The sequence below is a fragment of the Dermacentor albipictus genome, chromosome 1, assembly GCF_038994185.2.
Source record: "Dermacentor albipictus isolate Rhodes 1998 colony chromosome 1, USDA_Dalb.pri_finalv2, whole genome shotgun sequence".
NCBI classification, from domain to species: Eukaryota; Metazoa; Arthropoda; class Arachnida; order Ixodida; family Ixodidae; genus Dermacentor; species Dermacentor albipictus.
This window is the reverse complement of record NC_091821.1, coordinates 308080445-308106850: the sequence shown is the minus strand read 5'-3', so window position 1 is coordinate 308106850 and position 26406 is coordinate 308080445. Positions and strand designations below refer to the sequence as shown.

Below are 26406 nucleotides of genomic sequence, written 5' to 3'. Positions count from 1 at the left end.
AGATTCCCATGCTACCTTCAGAAAAGCCCCCAGTACTACTTGAAAACGTTGAGAAAGCTCCAGTGCCTCCTGAAGAACTCCTGGTATCTCCTGGACAATGCTAAGAATCTGAAGAAATGTCCTGAAAAAGTACCTCGTGCTACGTTGTGAACACCATGATGGAAATGGACCCTTTCATTCATTTTTCTACTAAACACCATTCTGTACAGCTCCGGGTATTTCACAATGTTATTAATTGTACTTACTCTGAACATTTTTTTACATGGGAGGATGCACTATGAGCGCAATATTGATTTGGGCCAGTTTGCATAGTTTCATAGTATTCTAACTACACCAGGCCACTTTCTTGCTGTGTGTCTCCCACTGCCAAAATACTAGCATTGTCTGCTCATTTGCACACAACTCGTCTGTGACATAAATGTAGACCATTTTATTGAGAGCGCCGCCATTTTGTGATCACAGCGCTGTCTATCATCTGGCACCATGCTGGTATGTGGGACTGTGCTGAAGGGTGCACGGCAAACGTGCTCTCGACGACAAGTGGCAAGTTATTGCGCTTTCTCGAGAGGTGTCAACAAGTAGTTTGGATAGGGAAACTTCTTAGCATGTCATCACTAAGCTTTTAGCTTCGATATAACCACAATCTTGAATGGCGACGGGCCTGGAGGTGCTCTCACAGCTCTGCCCATGATTGAAATAGGAGAAGAGTCAAGTCTGAACATTGTCGACATGTAACCTATACATGTAACGTGTTATTATTGTATGTCTAGCCTTGAACTCTATTAAGGTATCACTCAGTCGACAACAATCAGTGGTGTCTCCATGTGTCATGCGGTGTGCTGCACCAGCGTACATCCCAATCCAAGTAACTGCAAAGCTCCGAGGAAACACGTTTTGAAAGTTTTCATGATCCTAAAATTTTCGCGGTACAATTTTCTAAAACTTGTTTATCTGGTAGCCAGACATCAAGCGTTACAAAATAAAGAGCTGTAAAATAACTCGATCAAAAGGGCTGTTAACATGGAAAAATGAGCTTATGATAGTGGCCGCAAATATGCCACGATTAACCAGATGCACACGATGCATTGAAAGACTATGCGCTCTTAGGTCTCTAATGGTGTCTGTGCGTACGAGGACACTTCGCCTACTCGAGAGAGCTGAAAAACGAACTACTATTTGCAACAGCAACTTTATTTTCTGCAGTAAAAAAGGGCGTGATTAGCGGCGTCGACAGCTTGGCCGGCGAGATCGAGAAGCATGGGAGAAACCGTGTGAGCATGAGAGAGCCCGTAGCACACTGTAAGCATGGCTTTGGTTACAGAATGGAAAAGAACACACCTTCATTTCTTAGTTGGCACATACTGTTTTCATAATACGTCCTCGGTCAACTTCTACCAGAACATTGGTTTCTAAGTGCGATAATCTGAAAACACATCTGAGCAGAATAATTTAATGTTTATGCACGAAGAAATAGTTAACATCATTCATTCGCAATGAATCGCATCATTCATTCGACTCAAATATGTGCCTCTGTTTCATATCACAGTTTGATCATGGGTGCCGAGTTCCGAATTTGTTGCTGAGCACTCATTGGGAACAAAACATCCCGAGCATGCACTCTATGGCATCAAGTCCTTTTTGTTTATGCTGGCAATACAAAGCAGACACTTCTCTGCTATCGCAACGGCGGTGTCCATGAAGTCGCTGCAGCGGAAGATGCACTTTGCACTTGCTACCAAAAGTTATTTTTGCAGCCGAATACAGCAGAGTGATAGCCCAGCGACCTTGAGTCATCTGACATCGCAGAAATCACAGACAGAACTCGTTAGAATTGCACTAATTTGCATTTAAACCACTACCATTGCAAGCATCGCTGGGAGAAAACAGTACCAGTACGAGGAGGAGAGCGATGAGGTGCGCTGGTTCGAGGCTACGTTTCTCCTCGCCGATAAAACGGTCTATAGTCAGTTTCAGTCCCAGGTATGCTTTGCTAGTGTCTTTATTCTACATTGTGGTTTGCTTAAACCAATGATTGACTAACATATCACTGAACATGATCAGCTTGTTTTCTAGCTCATAACTGCTCTGCAAACCAAGGCAAAATGAACAACCTTAATGCACAACCATGGCACACATAGTCATGCTTATCTGTTAAGGCGAAAGCTTTAAATGGCTCATGAGACGAAAAATTCACCAGCGGTATCCTTGACCAGTGGTGTTAATTAGGGCACAGGTAATTAAGGCACAGGCATTTAAGGTAGAGTTAACTAAGGCACTCGAATGCACAACCTTTGATAGGAGAAAACAAGTAATAGGAAGTAACAACACATTCGAATGAGAATTTCAAGTAAGGTAATGAATGTCTTGTGAGTACACAGGCTTTCGCCTTCATCCTCTTTAGCGTATGCTGAAGTGACTGTAAATTTTATTTGTCATATGCGTTCCGGTTTACACCTTGGTATCACATTCTGCGTTGTTGTGACCCATGTGCACTGCAGGTGCATTCAGCCTGCAGGTCCCAATGCCCCGTGCAGTGCCCTCTCGGTGTCTGTAGGGCTTCGGTGATTCCCCCAACGGCACTATACAGCACTGGCGCTGGGTCTGATGAGCCGTGGGAAGCAGTGGTGCCCACTCGTCGGGGCAGCATGGGAGCAGCCACAGTAAGGAAAGTTTTTTAAAGATTGCACACTCATTCATTCATTCATTCATTCATTCATTTTTATACTCTGAAGACCCGAGGGCATTACAGACAGGAGGAGCATACAAAATCTTAGGCACACTTCTTGAAGTTGTCAGTGTTGATTATGGTGGTGATGGAGGCAGGGAGGTGGTTCCATTCATTGCAGGTGCAAAGGACAAACAAATTTGGGCGAGTGTCGGTATGGCATAACGAAACCCCTACCTTAAACTGATGGTCAGTGCGGCATGACACGTAGGACAGAGTAAAAAGCAATTGATTGATAAGAGTTAAGATTGATAAGAGATAAGAGATAATACTTAGGGCAGGTAGTGACCGCAGATACGGATCATTAGACGGAAATAACCTGAAGAATAAGAATGGGCTGGGGTGAGTTTGGCAGGCATTCTGAGATCATAAACAGCTGGTTGCCATTATCCCTCTAGAGAAAAGTTTATAATAGCTGTGTCTTACCAGTACTCACCTACGGGGCAGAAACCTGCAGGCTTACGAAAAGGGTTCTACTTAAATTGAGGACGACACAACGAGCTATGGAAAGAAGAATGATGGGTGTAACATTAAGGGATAAGAAAAGAGCAGATTGGGTGAGGGAACAAAAGTGAGTTAATGACATCTTAGTTGAAATCAAGAAAAAGAAATGGGCATGGGAAGGACACGTAATGAGGAGGGAAGATAACTGATGGTCATTAAGGGTTACGGACTGGATTCCAAGGGAAGGGAAGCGTAGCAGGGGGCGGCAGAAGGTTAGGTGGGTGGATGAGATTAAGAAGTTTGCAGGGACGACATGGCCACAATTAGTACATGACCGGGGTAGTTGGAGAAGTATGGGAGAGGCCTTTGCTCTGCAGTGGGCGTAACCAGGCTGATGATGATGAGGATGAGAGTGATGTTATTGTAAATTTTATGAAACAGACAAAGCCTAAAGTACTTGCGGTGGAGAACAAGGTTGGGAAGATTAAGGGCACATTCACACCGAAAGCGGAGCGGCTAAGCGGCCAAGCGGATTTTCAACGCGGCGAGGCGGTGAGCGCGCGCGCCTGTTCAGACCGGACGGCTTGCCTGGCGGCCCGCGTGGCAGCGAGGGCGGAGCATCCGGCGTTTTCGTGGCACACGTGTCGCCATCTCTTGGCACCAGTCGCCCGTCCTCAACGCGCGTGCGTGAGCGTCGTCACCGCACCACCGTCGTCTGGACAACCGCTCGCGCTTGCTAACCACTTGTGAAGCAGCTCGGACGAAGAAGACGAAATAGTTGGCATTCTACTCGCCGCCACTTCAGGAGCTTTTCAAGACGAGCAGCAGAAAGCTCGAAGACCGCCCGCCAACACCGCTGGTGGGTCCGCCCCGCCTTGCAAGAACGAGAGCGAATTGGTCATGCTAGTGCTTTGATGATTGTATTCAGTGTCCTTGAGTACGTCGTGTCTCTTGTCACATAGCATCGCGCAACAAGGTGTCGATCAAAAGTGCAGCGCAAAATTCAGCTGTCTCGGTGGATGCCTTTTGAGTCGGCTTGTCTCCTCGAGCCCTGGTTGGCTGCGGGAAAGCGGGAAGCTCCGGCGGGGCGGAAAAAATCGGTCCGAGAGCGATCAGGCTGCCCGCCGCGTTTTCCGCCTGCTTTGCCCGCTCGGCGAGGAGGTTTTCGCCGCTTTCCGCTTTCCGCCTGCCCGCTTTGCCCGCCCCGCCTTCGGTGTGAATGCGCCATAAGAATAATTTTCATAGAAGACACACTTGCAGTTCTTGAGTAGTTAGACAGAATAAAGCTGGTGGCATGGTTCTGTATAAGTTCAATAGCCTGTGATAGCATGAAATAACTGGAGTCCTAAACTGTGTGTGCATATTCTAGTTTGGGCCTTGTTAGAGCTTTATAAAGATGGAAGTTTTGCAAGCACGGTGGCAGACAAAAAATGACTGCAAAGGAATCCAAGCATGCAATTAGCGTTATTAGATATGAGGTCAGCATTCATTTTCTGTGAGAGATTATTGGTTATATGAATGCCAAGATATGTATACAGGGAAAACACGGGGAGGGCGTGGGATGGAAATTCAAGACGATGAGCAAAACAAGAACAAGGTGAAAGCAGGAGCCAACAACAACTGGTCTGCTTAAATTTCTCTTCCGTGTACGAGCCTAACCTGCAAACACGGCATATGCTTTCATCAAGTATTAAAAGGTTTAGAACATCATGAAGAATATCCCAAGCATGGTTTTCTGACTGGGACCAGTTTTTGTCACTGCTGTCTTTTATGCTGAAAGAGATTTTCCCACCGTGATCCGTCCTTGACGTCATCTTATTGTGCATTTATGGCGGACGATTCTTCATGTACAGCCTCAGTTACAGTGCTACTAAGGTCATCTGCATTTTCTTGCGTGCCTAATGAATCAACCAGAGACTCAACAGTGGATAGTCTGGTAGCCAAATCAAAAAATGTTTTTTCTAATTGCTGCTGATTGGCTTTAACCTGGGATAGAGCTGACAACAGAGACTTTTAGCGTGTCTGCTATTCCTGCAAACAGGGGCAGTTTGGCCAGATTGTCGGATATGCGGCTGTGTAAACATGAGCGGCCAGAACGGTGCAGCCGCCTGGTGGCCTGCTTCGTGACGTGTCGATGGTCTTGTTGGAAGGAGGCGCAGTAAACCACGGTGACGAAATGGTAGTGGTGGCATGATGCCAGGCAGTGACAGATGAACATGTGCCCAGAACAGTCAAGATCTGCAGAAGAAGGAAGCAGAACGAGGCGTAAAGCGTCCGTATGCCTGCCACTCTTCCTTGCCCACTCACTGTCCTTTCACATGAAAGAGTTAGTTGAATGCCAATTTAATGATAGATAAGTATAGTTGACTGTAGCAATGTGAAATCTTAAATTTTGTGGTACCGTGCAGATAGGGTGGCAAGGTGATAGCTTGACTGCATAATATTGACTTGCATTTATAGAACTAAACATTTCATCAGTTTAGCAACCCATGTCCTGTACTACGCTAGCAACAAAAAGGGTGATTGCATCATGTTGTTCCCAGCTAAGATTGCAGATGGAGCCACAACTGCACCTTGCACTAGTCAGCTGCCATGGACAGCTGGGCTTTAATTGTACTGGTGTGTTTATTGCAAAATAGCAGGCTTCATGGTTAACAACACTGAAACACAGTCACAGGGAACAGCTGTATGTTGTCATCTGTAAAAATCAAGGTTTGCCATGCTTGCTTACAGTATGCTTAGGAGCTTCTACCGACTCCTAATAAAGGCAGTTCAGAATGAAAATAAAATTTTATTGCTACATACGAAGTTATTACAACATGTAATATACAGGAGGAGGTCCCGGAGTTGGAGACTGAATTGGGACCTCCTGTATATGATATATACGAAAGGAAAAGTAAACTTAGTTAACACAGTGACAGTAATAAATACAACTATAAAAACAAATTAGAAAAGCAGCAATTATGAAAACAGTAGAACACAAATTAAATACATTAAGCAACGTATGGAAACATGAACAGATTGAACAGAAAATCCGCTTACATGATTATTAAGCATGATATAAACTTCAGTATTAACCAATAAAAATGCAAACGCATGCATTATGCGGCATATAAAAAAATGTCTTGTAAGGCTTGGTTGGTTAAAAAAAAAACATTGAATTCTGTAATAAATGAATGTAGTGTTGTTAATATTAAAGCAAATGGTAGCGAGTTCCATAATAAAAGTTGTGTATATGTTGTAGCCTGCCTAACTGCAGTGTTTTTCAGTGCTCCTAATACATGCATTGTTTACCAGGATCCATCTCAGCGGGGCCTGCCAGGCAGTACACCCTTGCTGGTATTTGTCAACTCCAAGTCTGGTGACAACCAAGGAGTCCGGTTCATCCGACGCTTCAAGCAGCTTCTCAATCCAGCTCAAGTCTTCGACCTCATGAATGGAGGTCCCAGCCTTGGGTACACAGAAAATACAATATAAACACTTTTACTGCACTAAGCAGTTTTGAACTCTGAACCAGGCTATCTCTATAATATCATGCTCGAACATATATATACGCTGGAGGTAAATGGGTGTAGATAAAGAGATGGAACTAATGCGCAGGGGATGACAAGTTTGTGCAGAGACTGTCTGATTATGTGTACAGAGTGTTTTAATGAGTGATAATTAGCAAATAGCAGACGAAACCCACAAACAGAGCAGTGAAGGTGCAGTGCAGTACAGGAGTAACACAAGGGATCATGTGAATGTGTCACACGTATCAAGACAAGTGGGAAGCAGGGGTGTGTGTACGGGGCAATAGAAAGAATTAGGTGACTTATCGTGAATATATCAAATGCATCCCACATAGCTGAATCAAACTCACATACTATGCCTTTGTCCAAGAATAAGTCCCCAGGAGAAGAACCAAGGCTGTCAAATCACATGATGGAGGCTTAGAAAGCTGTGGCTCATCAAGCTTTGCAGGCCGTTTGCACTACTGCACCCTTGAGACTCCTGATCTAACAACACTGCCTCATCTGTTTTGTTCACAAAAGTTTTGTATAGCCTCAAACTTTGCTGCAGTGCTCAAGTATAAACAGCACTGAAGTAAAACACTATTATAAGGAGGCTCGAGTAAAGCATGGGGCTTTAAGTGTGGCTGTAAGCAGATGCATGGTCAGGCTTGCACCGTGCTTGGTTGTCATTCTGATCCAACCTGCTTACCTATGGGTCTATTTGATTCAGCCAAGTTTCTCTGCACCTTCTGCACCTATTCACAGTGCACTGCACCTAAGCAGTGGATTCGCCAAGGTGCAGCGATGCACCCTGCACTCCCGCGCTTGATTGAATGGGGTGCAAGGCAAGGTGCCGCCGCGATGCAGTGCACCCTTGAACCTTGCAGCGAGTGGGTTCAGCCTGGCCCACCATAACTGGCACCTCTGCACCTTTTTGTTTGTGGTACCGTGCACCTTTTTTTTGGAGTCAAACAAACCTTATGTGACACACACAATATCACTGCCTGACTCGCCATGTGGTCCTCAGATCAGAAACCAAATGTTTTGACTCAATAGTGCACTCTCCTGTTTGCAGAGACATTGCTGCAGTTCCTGCATGATGCAGAGTTATAAGCTTTTATTTTAGTTTATTTCCCATATGCCTTGTGGCAGATTCTTAAAGTAAAGAAAGAAAGAAAGGAAAGAAAGAAAAGGCTCTATGTGTAAAGGAACTGTACCAAAAAAGTTCTGACCTGTTCATTGCAACAGATCATTGCTCTGGGCTTGATTTTAGTGTTCCTATAGTCTGAGTACATATAAGCCGTTTGGTAGACGAATAATAATCCAGCAGAACCTTGTTGATGTGTTCCTGTTATGTATATACATTTTCCTGGCGCCTATTTCGCAATCAAGAACACAAAAAATGACCCAATAGAGCTAATTGCGCTTAGTCATATTTTATGGGTTCATATGTTCTCGTAACAAATGATTTTTTTGCACCAACGTTCAGTACCTTGCCAAACTGTGGTCGCATTATAGGTTTTCTGACCGCTAGATCCCATATGTAAAAAAGAAAAAACACGAGGCGCGCGCTATCGAGAGCAGTCTATCTGCCCGCCACAGCAGCTTCACCGCAATGCTCTCCCGCCCGTCTCACGTGAAGACGACGGCACGCACAGTTTCTTATTCCAGTACCAGCAAATCTCCGCCCGGGTCATCGCATGTCACATTCACAGCTATCGCTGCCAAACCTATTGCGATTAGCATCTTCACCTGTCTGTTTTACAGCGTGTGATGCATAGTGCCATTGGTAGTGTACGTACTGCACGCTTTTAGTAGGCAGTAATCTAAACAGGCCATTGTTCCTTGCTGCAGGCAGCACGATGTGGGCATCACATTTTGCTTCGGCAGAATCTGGCACCACCCATCAGCCCAATTTCGTTTCGGTTTCCCGTCACCCTGTTAAAACACCACGCAATAGGAAAAGAACAAAATGCGGCTCAGGCCGCCGGAGCACCATCAGCTCGACGTGCATCGGCGGCTCGAGCGGCAATGATCCGCGTGACGCTTTGCATTACGTAGATGTCAACAATAGTTGAGTCTTGTCAAATTTCTTTAGTTGCGTCGGATCGTACGTTTTCCTGGTTAGTACGTTTTTTCTCATGGTTCCTTCCAAAACGTATGAATGAGGTTCCACTGTACATCAAACGCTGTCATTCAAATTATTTGCAGTTGATGTCAGACCTTGCAGTGTCATTGCTTCACAAAGCACCGCCAATGCAGTCACATGTGGTTGCAGGCTGCGCATGTTTCGGGCATTTGTGCCCCTGCGGGTGCTTGTGTGTGCGGGAGACGGCAGCGTGAGCTGGGTGCTGAGTGAGATGGACCGGCTGTCACTGCACCGGCAATGCCAGACGGGCGTGCTGCCACTGGGTACGGGAAACGACCTGGCACGTGTGCTGGGATGGGGATCGGTCTGTGATGACGATGCACAGTTACCGCAGCTGCTCGAGAAGTACACCCGTGCAGCCCCACGGCTCCTCGACCGGTGAGTTCTAAGCCTGCAGTACTGACGGCTGGGCATACCACACCGATCTATAGTGCAAATGATACCACTTCATTTCATCAAGCCGGTGCTGCATGTGGCATCAGCTGGGCCATAAGACACATCTAGCATGAGGTAACAGGCTTGAATCTCTGGCTGCAGCCACTGCATTATGCAGGGGACATAATCGAAAAAGGCTCATGTACCCAGGACATATAAGAACCTCAAGTCACCAGAATTAATACGTAGCTCCCCTCACTATAGCACCTTTCATAACAAGATGGCTTTGTAGCGTAAAAACACACACATTCAATTTTTCAATGAGACATGACTTGAAGCCTTATCATAGGTGTCTTGGAGCACAGCTCAGCTCTTGTCATCATACTGGCAATCTGAAATCGAGAGTATTATAAAACCCTGGGTCTGGACAAGACATAAAAAAATGTGAAGACAGACGCCGACCACAAAAGATTTAGTAATGTTAACATTTCAGTTTTGTTTTTGTGATGGGTATTTGTATTCACATGCTGTGAATATCTTTGCCAGAAAAGAATCTACTGCTCGACTCCTTTAAGATGGGTACTTAGCTGGAACTCGAGAGAGTGTCTTGTTGCAGCTACGACTGCGCAATTCAGACAAAGAATGTTGGACTGAACATTTTTGTGTCATAGAAACTTCATAGGGAGGGCTGAAAGTACAGAACAATTTGGTTTTAGCTCAAAGATGCTCAAGCACCAAGATATTTTGTCTGTATCAGAATGGCACTTGCGTATGTTTTCATATCCCAAAAGCCATCAGCCGTCAGGACTTCGCTTTTCTGCTGTTTTATATGCCACGTAGATCTTTTGCATTATTGCAATACAGTTAAACCATGATATAATGAACTTCAATATAATGAAATTCTCATTATAACAAAGTATTTAACTTTTCATTACGTCTTGTCCATAGGACATCATGTATTTAAAACTGCAATATAACAAAGTGTTTGTGTGCGATTTCTATATAACTAAATTTCACTGCTACCGCAAGGGAATACCGAGACGATAAATGGAAACTTCCACGGACGCGCATGGCTGAATGATTGATTTACAAGCGGCTGCTTGTAAATACATCTCTCAAATTGCACGCAGTGCAAAAGGAGCAACCACCGAAGTGGAGCTGCATCATGTTCTGTATGAAGTCTAAGCGTGATAAGATCCTATCGAGCCCCACGCACGGTGTGCTTTAGGTGCGAATGAAAGTGTGCGAGGGTGAGAGGCTACACAGCCACGCGCCCTGCTTTAGAGGTAGTCTGCCACGTGTGCAAAGAGTGGGCATGCCAAGGCGGCGTGGCACCATGTAAACTGTCTTCCCGCGTGTTGAGTACTGGAGGTTGCGTAATCTCAAGTTTCGGTGATGTGTTGGAGTGAGAGGCAGACAAACCATTTGCTCCCCACTGCCGACGTTTTTCCTGATAGCGTCGTCCCAGTGCAGGCAATGCTATCAGCCGCGGACTATTAGTGTAAGCGAAAGCATTTCGCCTAATTCGTACTGCCAATGTGAAAATGTCATCGACGTTATGTCGCATGAAACCGTATCATTCGTCGTCAATTACACAATTTATCAACATGAATTGTTTTCTCATTGAAATTAGTTTTTTTTTTCAATTGTTCGATAATTCGGTAAACTCTGCAGCCTCTTTTCATGTAAGAAAAATCGATCGGCGACTGTACTTATTTGCATAAAAGGTTGAATTTCGTTATAATGAAGCAAATTTCTGATTTTACCGGCTTCGTTATACCGAGGTTTAACTGTAACATGTCCTATATACTTAGCACTAGTTTTCTCCTTTGTTGTATGTTATGTAGACCAACATGATTACCGTATTTACTTGCATAAGGGTCTCACTCGCGTAATGATCATATCCATGAATTTCGTCATCAAAATTAGATTTTTTCCCTTCTCACGTAATGATCGCACCCTGAACTTGCCACAGTGATATTTCGTGTGCCAAGTCTAGCTAATGACGATCGCGCTTACTATCTGTCAAATGCAGTCGAATGCTATGCGAACTGCACGCACCGAACATCTGCATCAGATGACCCATTTCATTCCTTTCATCACTTTCCACACTTTCATGAAAAAAAAAAGAAACTACAACCAAACTTGCCTTGATTTTATTATTTGTAGGCTTTATAATGGTTGTGGTCAACAACAACAAAAAAGGCGCCCTTTGATTCTTGTCTGCACTCGTGGGCATCCAACAAATTGCGAGCGGCAACGGTAGTGGCCACGTTGACACTGATACTTTAGAAGTGTACACTATTCATACGCCGACGCTTGTAACACAGCTGAGATATTCACCCACCCATTACAGAAGCGTGCCATATTTAGATAGTCGTGAAGACAAATGCCGCAGTTTCCCCCGCGTGCCCACCATGGGTTTCTGTCAAAGAGCGCCCATCTCTGTTTCTGTCCCTTCAAAGTGGTCATGGCTACATTATTGCCACAAACTTGTCGATAGTAACAATATTATTCATTACTGATATGGAAGAAATTGTTTCAATGCCCGTGATATACTCATGAGAAGAAAAAAAATCGCATTCGGCGCATGCGCAGGCCCCCCCTCCACTTGAGGACGACTCGGAGATAAGCGAGTCGGGGATGGTCGGGCAGAAAGCTCGCAGAACAAAATGCTCCAAGAGTTACTTAGGATTTCCAAAGAAAGTCAGGCAAGTATTAACCAGCTCGCGCAGTGCATGGGAGCACTTGAGAGTAAAGTAGGAGCTATAGAGAATAAAGTAGTATCAGTTGAAAGCAAGATGGTGATAAAGGCCAATTCAAAGTTTTCATAGGCAAGCTGCAGCTAATGACGGTACTGGGACGGCCCCGAAGGGTCATCAAAATCTAAACTAGCAAAATGGTGGGCACTCAAAAGGATCTAGTAATTTGGCAGTGGAATTGTGCTAGCTTTCAAAGGTGCAAGACTCCGCTGCAACAGTACATTACAGTTGAGGCCAAAAGGCCGCAAGTAATTTTGCTACAGGACACACTGTGTGTTACACCCACCCTCGCAGGCTACAAATTGGTGGCGGCAAGGGGGGAGTCCAAGAGAGGTATAGCTACGCTATTGAGCAAAAAGCTCGCATACATTGAACATGACATTCAGCCAGATCGCGGCAGAATGGAGGTGCTTTTGGTTGAGGTAATCCCCAACAGCTGGCTTAAACAAAGCGTGTTCATCCTCAATGTTTACAGCCCACCATCCGATCAGAGACAGTCTTTCCACTCCTTGTTTATGAAGGCGGCTTCGCTCGCTTGAGAGTCACCGTTAGTAATTGCGGGAGACTTCAACGCCCCACACAACGCATGGGGGTACATCAGGCAGACAGCTAAGGGCACAAATCTAGCGCGGGCCGTCGATGACCTAGCGCTAACAGTCATCACCGATCCCCGTTCCCCCACGAGACTGGGCACGTCGGTGGCTAGAGACACAACCCCCGATCTTGCCCTTATCAGAAATGTAGAGCAAACAACATGGGATAACAAACAAGAAAACCTGGGCAGCGATCACTTCATCATTAGTGTTACCCTTCAGGTCAGAGCCCCCCAGGCCAGGGAATTTAAAGTGACGGACTAGGATGCTTTCTGTAAGCTCAGAAAGGAGGACACGGGCGAATACGCCAGCTTCAGCGAACTCGTCTAGACACTCAGAGCAGATGTTGAAAAGGCTACAAAAACTATTCAAACCGAGCTCGAGGTTTCCAGGATGGACCCGCACCTCGCACATCTCTTGGAAGCTAAAGCCTCTATTTTGAGGCAATAGAAAACACAAAGGCTTAACCGGAGGTTGCGAATGAGGGTTGCCGCACTTAACAGGAGATTGAACAGTACTGCACCGACTTAGCTAGGCTACAATGGGATGAAATCTGTTCAGCAGTCGATGGGCGCATGCGCACAGGCGGAAAATGGAATCTCCTTAAACACATGCTAGATGACACGCAAACCAAAAGCAATCAAAGACAGACATTGTGCCGCCTCATTCACAGGCACAAACAAGAAGGAGGAACAGAACAAATGCTCTTAGACGAGGTAGCCAATAGATATCTCCTGCTAGGTGCAGCACACTCAGAGGAATATCCCAACATTGAATCCTACACGGTAAAGAAGCTCGATGACCCCTTCACGGAGTCCGAAATCAAAGCAGTACTTCACAACTTAAATAGCAGGTCGGCCTCAGGTCCGGACGGCATCTCAAACAGACTGCTAAGGAACTTGGATGACAGATCAATTGAGCTGCTAACGAAAGAGGTCAACAAAACTTGAGAGAACGGGTGCGTCCTGGACGAGTGGAAAGCGGCCTCGGTTGTGCTTATCCCGAAACCGGGTAAGCCCCTAAACCTTGACAACCTAAGGCCAATATCGCTAACCCCTTGCGTAGGCAAGGTAGCGGAGCATGTGATCCTGCACAGGATATTGGATTACATAGAACGCAACGAATTGTTCCCGCACAACATGGTCGGCTTCAGGCCCGGCCTTTCCACACAGGATGTAATGCTACTCCTTAAGAAGCACATTTTCGATAACAGCACTAGGGATGTTAGGGGCATCTTAGCCCTTGGCCTGACCAAGGCTTTTGATACTGTATCTCATCGATTTTTCCTGCAGGCCACGGCCAGCCTAGGTCTGGGAGCAAGGTTTCAGGCTTTTGTTAGATCATTCCTCATGAACAGAACAGCCACCATCAGGATTGCGCAACTCAAGTCAGATGAGTTCGCACTAGGGGCCAGAGGCACTCCCCAAGAAGCAGTCATCTCCCCCTTACTGTTCAACACAGTCATGAAGGGCTTGTCGGAAAGGCTCAGATCCCTTCCTAATATAAGCCACTCGCTATACGCAGATGATATCACGATTAGGTGCCCCGGAGGATCACTCGCAGAGGTAGAGCACTCGCTACAATCAGCCCTAGACGCAACAGAGTCCTACCTGGAAGACACAGGCCTCCAACTATCCCCAAACAAATCTGAATTGTTACTTTACAGGCCGGCCAGGCAAGGTGTTAGGGGGCCCACCCCCCTAAACCAACTTCCCATATCCCTCTTTGCAAGAAACGGGCAGCCCATTCCTCAAGTCGAATCTATCCGAATCCTAGGATTACTGATTGACGCGCGTAGATGTAACACCAAAACGCTCACGCGCATCACCGTGAAAACCGAGAGCATGCTGAGACTAGTTGCTAGAGTATCCGGACGAAAGAAGGGACTAGGTGAAGACAACCTCCTCAGGATCCATCATGCTTTCCTAATGAGCCACATCAACTATGTAGCCTCGGCCCTTAACTGGACCAAAACCGAAAAGAATAAGCTTAACATTCTCATTCGCAAGAGCATCAAAAAGGTACTGGGGTTACCAGTAACCACTTGCTCGGAGAGGTTAAGCAAACTCGGTATGCACAACGACATTAATGAAGTGATCGAAGCGCAGGTCAACGCTCAGGTAGTCAGGCTCTCGTCAACCAGGGCAGGGAGACGCATCCTAGACGAGGCCTGCATGGCTCCAAGAATACTCAATGAACGGAAAATCACCTTATCCAGGGAGGCGCGGGCAACCTTTGTGGTCAGCCCATTCCCTCGGAATATGCAGCCGCAATACAATGTAGGGAGGCGAAAAGCCCGAGCACGGGCGATTTTACAGAAGGCCAGCGAGAATTAAGATTCGACTGTCTTTGTCGACACGGCTCAGTATGGCAACTACAGCATGTTCGCGTTGGCAATCATTGACGGCAAAGGAGAATTACGCTCCTCGGCCTCGGTTAGGTTTGCTTCGAGCGGAGTCACGGAACAGGTCGCCATAGCCCTGGCCATGACCGACCCCTCGCGCACCGTTTTCACCGACTCACGAGAGGCCATCAAAGCTTTCGAATCGGGTAACCTAGCCCAAGAGGCTGCCTCCATTCTGGAAAAGAGAACAAACCCTGGCACTCACTTCATCTCTTGGTTTCCCGCCCATATGGGTGCGGACGTTCATCAGAACATACCTAAACTGAACGAGCTTGCCTATGACCGTCCGCGAGATCTAACGCGTGGCGGTGGCATGGAGGCCTTATGGGAACAGGATGAAATCCAGCAGAACGATCCGCTCCTTACTTTTCACGAGATAACATCTCACTATCGGCTTAGTAGAAGGGCCTATCCTCCTCCTCACCCGAAGTTAGACAGGTCTCAGTCAGTTTCACTTAGAATGCTCCAGACGGGCTCATTCCCCTTGCTGGGCTTTCTCAGCCATATCTACACAGATGTCGATTCGAGCTGTCCAGACTGTAATGAGATCTATTGTTCCTTAGCGCACATGCTCTGGCAATGCCCCGCGTTACCTAACGGCCCTCTATCCAGCGAAGCCGACTGGGAAGAGGCACTCTGGAGCCCATCGCTCCAGACACAACTAGAGGCAATCCAGAGGGCCCGAGAAAGGGCGGAACATCACGGTATTCCTGCCCCGACTTGGACGCGGCCAGCGGCTTTCGTGGGTCCCCGATAGGGGCCTCCGCTGAAGCTCCTCAGGATCAAATAAAGTTCATTGTCTGTCTGTCTGTCGGCGCATTCGGTTTGCTCCGCCGGCCGCCATTTTTGTTTTCGTGTCCCGCACTGTTACAGCGGCAGCCGTTGATTTGTTGACCTGTTGTCATCCCGCAGCAAATGCGGGATGAAAAAAAAAAATGTTTTCTTTTCGCAAAAAATTTAACCCGCCTAATAATCACACCCCTGAATTTGCGTCACCTTTTTGACAAAAAAGTGCGATCATTATGCGAGTAAATACGGTAATGCTTTCTGTATGGTTGACTAGCCGAGCTCATCAACACAAATTTGTCAGATTACATATTGCTGCGGAACAGTATTTGCGATCACGAAGAGGCGAGTAGTGTAAAAACGACGAGGATGATGAGAGGCTAGCGCGGGCTGTTGCCTTTTGGCCAAGCACGGCGTATCTTCTTGTAAATATACTTGTATATCTTTTCATCTGTGACTTCCTATGTAACATATCTGGTGAAGGTGCTGGGTATCGATCCCAGTACCTCTCGCAATATGATGATGTTTACTAAAGTTTCATAGCTTTAAGGCATCTAAGGAAATAGAGTGCCACTACAAAACAAAAAGGCATTTAGTCATATGTCATCTACAGGCCCTTCATTTCCTGGAAGTAACGAACTTCTTCCAGACTTCAACATAATGAGCCGAAACAGTGGTGAGCTGTACCACCCTGACTGATATGACACTTTATTAAATTCACCCCCCCCCCCACATCGTGAGAGGAGACGGTGGAAATATGCAAGCTGATGAAGTTCTTTAGACATTCTATGTGATGTGTAAAGCAGTTCCAATGAGTTCTGGAATATATACTTGAATTTTGACAACCGAGAAGATGATAGCAATGGTACAAACTTTGAGCATGCGTGGACCGAGGTCTGACACTGTGCCAAAGCAAGCTCTGATTATAAGCAGCTCCAAAGAGCTATTTTCTCTGTGTGGTAACTGAAGGCACGTCAAAATTTATATATCTGTGTAGGTTCAAGGTGTAATAAAGAATGTATAGGCAACTGGTCATTCTGCAATGAGGCCTGCCTTCATGCCTTCAATGCTTGTTTATGGCAGATGATTCTAACATGAGCAGTGGTAAGTTTCTTAGAGGCAATTAAAATCTGATTTTTTTCCAAGCTTTTTCCTTCTTCTAACCTGAAGAAGCAGAGTTAATTAATACTGGTGAATTTAATTACTGTGTAATGTGCTGCATATGACCATAAGCTTGGTTTTTGTCTAGGTGGAGCATAATGACTTACGAAGGGACCATGCCACTGCCTTCCAGAAAGATTTCCATGCCAGTATGTTTACATTTTCTTGTATTATTATTGAGAGTATTTCTGAGATTTACTTAAGGAACTTTTTTGCAAAAATATTCTCACAAGTTTTTTAAAGTTTGAAATTGTCAGCACCACTTGCATTCTTCTTTTCTTTTCAACTAGCAATCGTTTATTCATTCAGTGACTTCGGTGCAGTTCGTCCACCTTTACCTTTATGCGGTGCTTTTTACCCGCAGTAGGGAAGCTACATTTTGGTTGCACATTGCCACCTTGTCTGGCTTATGAGCATTATGCTCATTGCAAATAAATAATTTGCTTATGTGTATCTTGTTTATGGCTGCATGGTATTAGATAAAGTGGTGACTTTAGGAAACAGGCTGGAAAAGTTGAGTGGAGTTGGAAAAGAACTTGGTTGATTGGATAGTTGTGGAAAAAGCATTTTCTTGCAGCTCATGGAGAATAATATCCAATCGACTAAGCATCTAAAGGTTACTTCAGCTTTGAGTATATTGTATAACCGTTACACAATAAAGGGAGCGTACAATGCACTGTCTTCTCACACTTTATTATATCCAGCGAACAAGTTCCACGCAGGTTGCTGTCAAAATCTCCATATAACAGCAAGCATGTACAGACATTGAGTGCCTCTTCTGCTTGTTTTTCTTTCAGTATGACCAAATCGCTGTCTATGAAGACTCTGTGGTTGCTCATCTTTCACAGATACTTCACTCTGATCAGCATTCAGTGGTGATCTCATCAGCAAAGTGAGAATAACTTCCTCAATCACTGTGTAACTTTGTTCTTCTAGTGGTATTGATTTAACATTTTATTGTTGCTTGACATTACAAGCAGTCTTATTCTACTTATTAGCAGCACTTTCTATTAACCTTTTGGGTGCCACATGTTTTTCCTAAATGCAACAAACGAAGTTTGTTGCATTTAGGAAAAACGAAGAAACACATTAGCAGTCTTTAAATTATTGTCCTATTTATTGGTGATGTGCTCCTGAACCTCTTACAAACACTCATACCTAAAATTCCTGAAATCAATTCATAAAAATAATTAGTGTTTGTCTGGCAACATGGCCTCTTTAATGCTGTCTGCCCTTTGAAGTCATCTAATTAATTGTTATCGAAGTCCTCTTAATTGGAACTCGTAAGAAGTTCTTGAATTTCTACCTCAGTAAATGTTATTGACTTTCTTTATTGTTCATAAAAAGTGCGGGCTTTTTGCACTGGGCTTCTGTGGCCACACTAGTATACTTAACCATGGTGCCTGAAGGGTTTATGTGACTTATGTAAGGAATTATTGTGCACAATTCTTTCTGGAATAATTCTCGGCATGCCTAGGGCTTTCCCAGGCTTGTAGTTATTTGTATTAGTATCCCTTGGTTTAAGAAATTGAGCTCTATGTTTGGGACAGCCTGACCAACATGATCAAGTCGAAAAAGGACATTTCACACAGACTGTAGGTCATGTATCCTCATATTATTTGGCTCAAACACTTGAGCCATGTTGCATACACTCGCTGCATTTAATTATCACAACCTTTATCTTGTAAATCTTAAACATCTGATAAAAGGGTTAGAGAAAAACTTAATGCCACTTTAATACTAGATAGGACCCAGTTTACATGATTTCGCTGGCATTTGCAGGGTGGTTATGTCACGACTGTGTTGCATTTGATGTGTCGCTATTCTGTGATATCTCCCTTGTGGGTCTCAAATGTGACCTCGGGACAAAGAAACGAGAATACAGTAGTGCAGACAATCACAAGGGCATGTATTGCACCTTTTATACACCAATCTAGCCAGCCAAATTATTACCGATAGAACATGCCAATGGGTGTACGACAAATCAAGGAAGTCCAACTCACCATGACTGGATAGCAAGTGAACATGTTCACTTCCATGCTGGACATCAATGCCTAATTGTTAGCTTGTGCGGTCATGTGAATGGTGGTGCGTTCAAATGATCACGTTCATCCATTTCGGTGTCCTGCTCATAAGCCTTTTGCAGGATGGTCCGTGAATGGCTGGTGAGTCTGCGAAATGTCCATGCAGGTAGCAGACCCCAAGCCAAAGACGATCAGGCTACTCTGTTTTGCACCCGAGTAACCCTGTCACTAGTTGGCTTTAGCAGCACAACATTCGCACCATCTCTCATACTCTGCAACCACACTGACTGCGCCGGCACTTAGCTACGCGAGGAATCCTGATTGCAGGAGATGCGAGAGTCATGCAGGGAAAACAACATCGGGGGATGCGTGAGGGTTGAACGTTCCCATACCCTATACTGCAGTGTGCTTCAACCATTAAAATAATAGTTTGTGATATAGTGTAGCAGACAGGGAGACAATGAAAGCTATTTAGTTCTGCTGCCTGCTCCACTTGCACAGATTGCAGCTGATACAGACGTGAAACTATACTATCATACACAAGAGCATGCATGTGGCATTATGCTGCTGTACACTATGATAATGGCTACATATCATTGCTAATAAGCAGGCTTGTGATGAATTTAATTGCAGAATATTGCTTCAAGCACTCCTATCCCATGTGCCCCTGTCCCATGCTCATTTTTTACATTGACACCACAGCACATTGTGGGGTCTTCTCCCGCGCTATTGGGACAAAGAAACGACAACCCAGTAGTACAAACAATCACAAGGGCATTTATTGCACCTTTCACAGATCAATGCCTGCTAGCCGAGTTGCTATCCCCAAAACATGCCGATGGGCGCGCGACAAATCTAGAAGTCCGACTCACCGCGACCGGCTATAGCGAGCGAATATGTTCGCCCCATGCTGGATCCCAACGCCTGGTCGTTCACGTGTACGGTCACGCGAACGGTGGCGCGTTCAAAGGCGGCCACGCGAGACGGTCTCGCAGAGCAGTGGATCGGCGCACGCGCAGCACGTCCGCCCTGCTCGCCGGCCCGCATCCAAGAGCCCGCGGGTTCCCCCTTGCGCCCAAGTATCCCCGCCGCAGCTAAAGCTTTAGCTGCAGCGCAACACTCGCGCCATCTCTCGCACTGCGCTTCAACCACTCCGACCGCCGCGGGCGCCAGGCCACGCGGCGAAGCCGCACTGCAGGAGATGGAGCTATGCGGGAAAACAAGATATCAGGGAACGCGTGAGAGTCGCGCATCCCCGCAACATCTGCCAAGCTTTGCATTATTTTATTCTGCACAGTGCTTCTATTTGTGATGTGCATAAATAACCACAATGTGCTCTATGCATTTGAGAAGTGCATTCCCTTCTTAAAGGACCAGAGGGCAATGGCATAACCAAAAATGAAGGGCACAATGCGTCTTAATGTGATTAGCATTCTTAAGGTACTTCATCCAGAGGCTGTCTGTCTGTCCATCTGTCTGTCTGTTCACCTGCCTGTCTGCCTTGCCGGCCTATACTGTTTTCCTGACAACTCGGGTCACTGAGAGAGATGGATGGATGGAAAAACTTTAATAAAGTTCATCGGGACTAGCACGTAGCGGGCTGCTCCCACGTCAGGACAGAAAGACTGTGCTTCTCCGCTGCTTCGCGGGCCCATTGGACTGCCCATAGTTGGGATTCAAAATTGTTAGGATTCAGTTCGGAATCCCATAGTTGGGATTCAAAATCGGGACTACGTATGCAGCCTCCCACTTGGACGACGTAACTATCTTCGTCGCCCTGTAACGCACAGCACCGCCAGAGCGTATGATCTAAGTTGGTAAAGTCTGAACAAAGGGTGCAAGTGTTTGCACTTGAAATTCGGGATAGATCCGATGTGAGAGGGCAGGGCTAGGGTATGCCCCGACTTGCAAGAGTCTCAGTGTCAATGCCTTAGGCCTGTGCAATTTACTGTGCGGTGGCGGGTACTTCCCTCTCCCCAGATAAAAGTACTTTGTGAGTTCGTTGTACGAGGCAGGGGGATCTCTATTGTCTGGAACCTCAGCGCCGCGTCACCCGATAGCTATGCGGTCGACAACTCTTCATGTAGCTCTGTGGGCCGACTCGTTGAGGTTCGACAGGGTGCCCTTGATCTTTCCCATGTGAGCAGGGAACCAGACGATTGTGTATTGCTTGATTTCCTTGTCCCATAGGATCCGCAAGACCAGTTTCAAGACGGTGGCCTTCACGAATGCTTGGACCGCTGATTTTGAGTCACTGTATATCGTCGTTCTCCCGTCGTCTAGCCAGGCCAACACTATTGCGGCCTGTTCCACAACCTCGGACCATCAAGTTTATTATTTTCCTGTCTTGATCGACGCTGATTGTAGTGAATGCCTTTCTGTCAAAGTACCGGGCTGCATCGACGAAACAGCAACTTTGGGTGCGTGCACTGGCCTCTTCCAGGAGGACTTTAGCCCTAGCCCTCTGTCTGCCCACTGTTGCATCTGGGTCGCAAGCCCCAAGGGTAGCGTTGGCCTGGCGGCCTGGTGCACAACTGGAAGCATCCAAAGGTGCTGGCAAAGGATGAGTCGACTGCTAACAGAACAATTTGTTTATTCTAGCATCGCAAAAGAGCAACCGGTCAGGTCGACCGAAGTGGACAGATGGGAGAGCATGTTACTCGACGGAAGAAATCGGAGCCTCTCTCTGCGTCCGTGGGCTGCTGCTTTTATACTCTCGGAGTCGAGGGCAAGAAGGAACGGCTCGGGATGAGGCGCACGTGACGGTGCCGCGCGGACACGTTGAGACTAGAAGTGACGCATTCGCCGGGCCGGCGCCGGTCAGACCTCCTCACTTCACAGTTGGGGAGCTCCTCTCCCCGGCTGCCGCGCTTTGAAAAGTGTGGGCACCAACATGTACACACACACACACGCACACGCGAAGACATGTGGCATTGAAACATGCCTGGACGCGCTTGGGAGGAAGCGTTGCGGCAGCGCTAAACGGGCCAAAATGTCCGCCGCTTTTAACGAAGCCCCGGCGTCTGTTGCATCGACGCTGGCTATACCGCGCGTCAGAGGCAAAACGTAACACCACGTTGTACTCGGGGTAGATATTCCAAGGAATGGGGGCAACGGCAATGCGCTTATTCTGTTCTTGAGGTACGCTACTGAAACGGGCCTCGATCTCCCTTGGGGGAACTTTATAGACAGTCTGGTAAAGTGGGCCCTCTCCTGTGATTCCACTATCTCTTCTAGCATGTTGTGCATGCTGAGGTGGAGCATTCGCTGCGAACTCGTGTACATAGGAAGCCAGAGGGCTCTCTTGACTGCCTTCTTTATCAACGCATTCAACTTGTCCCTTTCCGACCGCTGCCAGTTGTGCATGGCCGTGACGTAGGCAAAGTGACGCATCACCAAAGCATGAACGAACCGGACGAGGTTGTCCTCGCTGAGTCCTTGCTGCCAGTTGGTAACCCTTCTTATCAACCTGATGGCATTGCCTGTTTTCTTGGTGAGCTTCAGTATCGTCTGGTTATTGGAACCGTTTGATTCAATTATCATACCCAGAACCCGGAGAGAGTCCACCCTGGGGATGTGACATCCCTCACTTATTTTTAGAGTGATGCCGATGTCGTCTACAGGCCTCCAACCTTTCAGTTTGGGGTCCTTGCACTTGGGCCTCTATAGTAGTAGCTCTGATTTCTGCAGCAAGCATCAGAGGCCGTTTGGTCTCAGGTAGTCTTCTGTGACATGGATGGCTTCTTGAAGCGCAACCTGTAAATGTTCGTCGCTGCCATCGATGCACCATATGGTGACGTCGTCTGCATATATCGTGTGGAGGGAGGAGAGAACTTATTGAGGAAATGCAGAGAGGTTGGCCTGAGGTAATATCTGTAGCCTGCTGCCCTGCTAGCATAGCCGAGTAGCAGGCTACAGGATATGCTACCCATTAGACCATGGAATACCCGGTGTAGGAAGTCCATGGTCTAATGGGTAGAGCACTGGGCTTTTGTGCAGATAGTACTGGGTTCGAAGCCAACCACCGTACTATCTTGGACCACTGGGTATGTGCGATTGAGTAGGTGCCGCTATTCAATGAACTTCTTTGATGCCAATTGTGTCACCAGCCGTGTGCCACAAGGTATGCACCACTCCTCAATGATCTTCAACGCCAACTTGGCCCACTGGGTACATGCTGCTAATCAATGGCAAAAAAAATCGCTTGGAAGGTGCCAGGCTACTGCCTGTTTCGGTCACCTCCTGCAAACAAACATGTATCTTAACTACACAGTGGGCTGCAGCAGATTCTATCCAGGGTGATACAATGATCAGTATAAATTATGTAAGGGCATGGCAGATCTGCCACATATCCTTCGGGCATGCTCGAAGGTGGCTCCTTTCGAGGGCTGCAAAATTCAAAACTGGCAGCAGTGGTAAACCCAGGAGATCTCGGCTGTCTGCTAGGTGGAGGGAGGCTGCGTCTGCCCCCATGATTGCTGACACCAATAAATGTTGAATCTCTGTCTCTAGTGCTTGGGCGGAATTGAACCTGCATCATATATATTCAGACAATTATCTCTGAATGCATATTCATACAAGCACCATATGCAGACTTGGTGGTGGCACGCTGTATGACCCAGTGTGTCCAGAAGGAAGCGTGAGAAAGGAACCCGGCTGCATACACACCGTACATGATGACTGATTGATTGAGTGAAAGCTTTATTATTCCACCGAGCTTGGGTGCCTGCCTCTTAACCTACATGCAAGTAGGGCGCGAGGACAAAGCAGTCCCCGTGCGTTGAGGACGGTGAGTCTTCACGGCCTCAACGGCCAGGTGGTTTGCTCGACCCTGGTTGTCTTCAGCCTCACTCTGGAGCAAGGCTTCCAGGCTTCTCTACTGTCAATATTTTCCTTGGCCCCTGGGGAGCCAGCACACTCCCATATTACATGGTCTAGCATACCTTTCTCCTTACAAATTTTGCAGAGGGTGTCGTTATAGTCCCTCGTCTGAGTTAAGTATATCCAATAAGGTTATGTATAATTGTTTCCCTGGAGGCACCACCAGATGCGAGTGTCCTCCAGTGAGAGAGACCGATGCAGATGCACAAAGATTCTTTTTTCGGCTTTGTAATGATCTACAATTTCCCTGTACGTGATAATGTTATCTTTGATCCCTGGAACTGGCTGCTCTAGAGTTTCCCGGTGGTAGAGTGCTCGGACGAGCTCGTGAGCGGCTTTGTTATGGGCCGGAACCCAAATAAAAGTTACGTCCCTCCTAGGGGAATTTTTGAGTAGAATTTGGAAGGCCTCTTCTGAGATTCTCCATTGGCTTAAATTTCGGATAGCTAATTTGCTATTGCATAATATGACTCCCGCTTTTGTACCCACACAAGCGAGGGCTACTACAACCTCCTCGGCTGTACAGGCGTCCCTTGTGCACGTGGAGCAGGCTATCTTAACGCACCTGCCGCCATCAACCACCGTCGATACCTCAGCCCCGTCTTAGTGCAAGCGGCGTCCACTTACGCTACTTTATGCGCCAGTGTGTTTTTAAGTTTATTTTGTAGAGCCTTAGCCCTGTGACCTCTCCTCTCTTTGTTGTAGATAGGCTGCATATTTTTAGGTAGGGGGGCAATTCGGAAGCGTTTACGCACGTCCAATGGAATGTCCTTCTTGCCAGTTGAGGCACCCCTGTCGTATTGGATTCCTACCCATTCCATGATTTTTCTCCCTGTTCTGGACTGGTCTAATCTTTCCAACTGAGACACTCGTACTGCCTCAGTGAGCTCAACTAGCGTGTTGTGAACACCCATGTTGAGAAGGACTCATACATGATGAGCCTCTATAGTGGCAGTATGGTGTGTCGCTACTTTGCATGAGATGGTTTCTGCGGCATTTTTTCCAGTGGAATGGTGGTAAATCTTGACGGGTAATTGGAGATCTAAGCTTTCCTGTGCCAAACTATTTTTGGTGGAATAGCAAAAATGTCTTAATTATTTAATGTGATTATCATTTTTGGGGAAGTGCACACAGCTTGTGATATTTCTGTCTGTATCTTTGTGCGTCTTCCTGTCTGTGTCTAACCCCCTTCGTGCCAACTTGGGTTGCATCTTTGTGTGTCTCTCTGTCTGTGTGTAACCCCCTTCATGCCAACTTGGTTTGCTGGGTGGTCTGTGGTTCAGTGGGTACATCATCTGGCTGCTGTGCTCAGGGAACCAAATTTAAAACCAACAGTCAGACCAACTTGGGTCACCAGGTTGCCGGGCATGCGTCACTCCTGAATGAGCTGGGGCCGCTGGGTGTGTGCCACACTTCAGTGAACCTCTTTGGCACCAACCTAATTGGGTCACTGGGTATGGGCTGCTTTTCATAATAATCGCCATGAAATATAAAGCATATTGCCAATTACACACCCATGATAAGAGCAATTTTTAATGGCAGTAATGTCACCAATCATATCCAATGGATGAATGTGGCACCAGTTTTATTTTTATATGGCCTTGTCGAGAAAAGCTTATGCCCAAATAATATCAGCAGATTTTTACTTGTAATTGCGGAATATTACTGTTATTCACTATAATCTTTATTTTTATCTTTTTGATGACCCAATAGTAATTTTCTACAGCATGTGTCATACTTTGTGAGGCTGGTAGCAGAAAACAGGGAAGTGCAGATGGCAAGTCGTCCTTATCTAGAAGCAACGCCCACATTCTCAGTGCCACCAAAACCTATATGGAGCCTCCTTTGGTATTATCCAAACCAAGTTTTGCTTTGAGCAATGACTTGTAGAGCTTCTCTGTGCCATTTTCATCACTGGTGTTCTAAGGATCGAGCTTCGATAAAATTATGTTTATACCTCAGATGGCACTTGTATTTGCTCCCATAACAAACCACACTGGATGGACAGCATCATTTTTAAATCTTTAGAAGCCACACCACTTTCTGTTTTGATCGAGAGCAGTGCCAGATATATATGTATTTTCCATTATAGTTCTTGCCATCTGGTATAGTGATCTGCAACAGCAGATCACTGCCTATGGTTATGCTTCATCACTTCAACAGGAGAGCAATGCAGAAGTGTCCATGCGCCAGGAACTGGGTGCTCATTAACAAATGTGAGCCGGTCGAACTTAGTCAGAAATCCTCTACTCGTAAGCTCATGCATAGCTCGACTTGTCACAGTAGCTTTGTGGCTATGGCGTTGCACTGCCGAGTTCGAGGTTGCAGATTCAATGACAATCACGGTGGCTACATTTCGATGGGGGCAAAATGCAAACATGCTTGTGTACTTCGATTCAGGGGCTTGTTAAAGGAGGACAAAACTAATCTGGGGTCCCCCACTATGGCAAGCCTCATAATCGCCTTTTGTTTCTGGCAAATGAAGCCCAAGGATTGAATTTAAATTTCTTTCATCACCCACCTGAATTTCTTTGGAATGTTAGACCCACCCATACTCATTCAGTCTTTGACGCAGAGGAAACAGCTTCTAGTCATCCATGGCATGCAG

At 46.4% G+C, this 26406-nt stretch overlaps 1 protein-coding gene across 3 annotated transcripts in view; it reads left to right on the top strand.

Annotated features, from left to right (window-relative positions):
* LOC135907064 (diacylglycerol kinase delta) overlaps nt 1–26406 on the top strand; it is a 472455-nt gene that overhangs the window by 350149 nt on the left and 95900 nt on the right. For all 3 annotated transcript variants that reach the window (XM_070531531.1, XM_070531532.1, XM_070531533.1), the window contains exons 9-13: nt 2499–2660; nt 6467–6624; nt 8942–9190; nt 16982–17042; nt 17691–17785. In XM_070531531.1, the coding sequence (XP_070387632.1) occupies nt 2499–2660; nt 6467–6624; nt 8942–9190; nt 16982–17042; nt 17691–17785 (725 nt within the window). The remainder of the gene's footprint in view (nt 1–2498; nt 2661–6466; nt 6625–8941; nt 9191–16981; nt 17043–17690; nt 17786–26406) is intronic.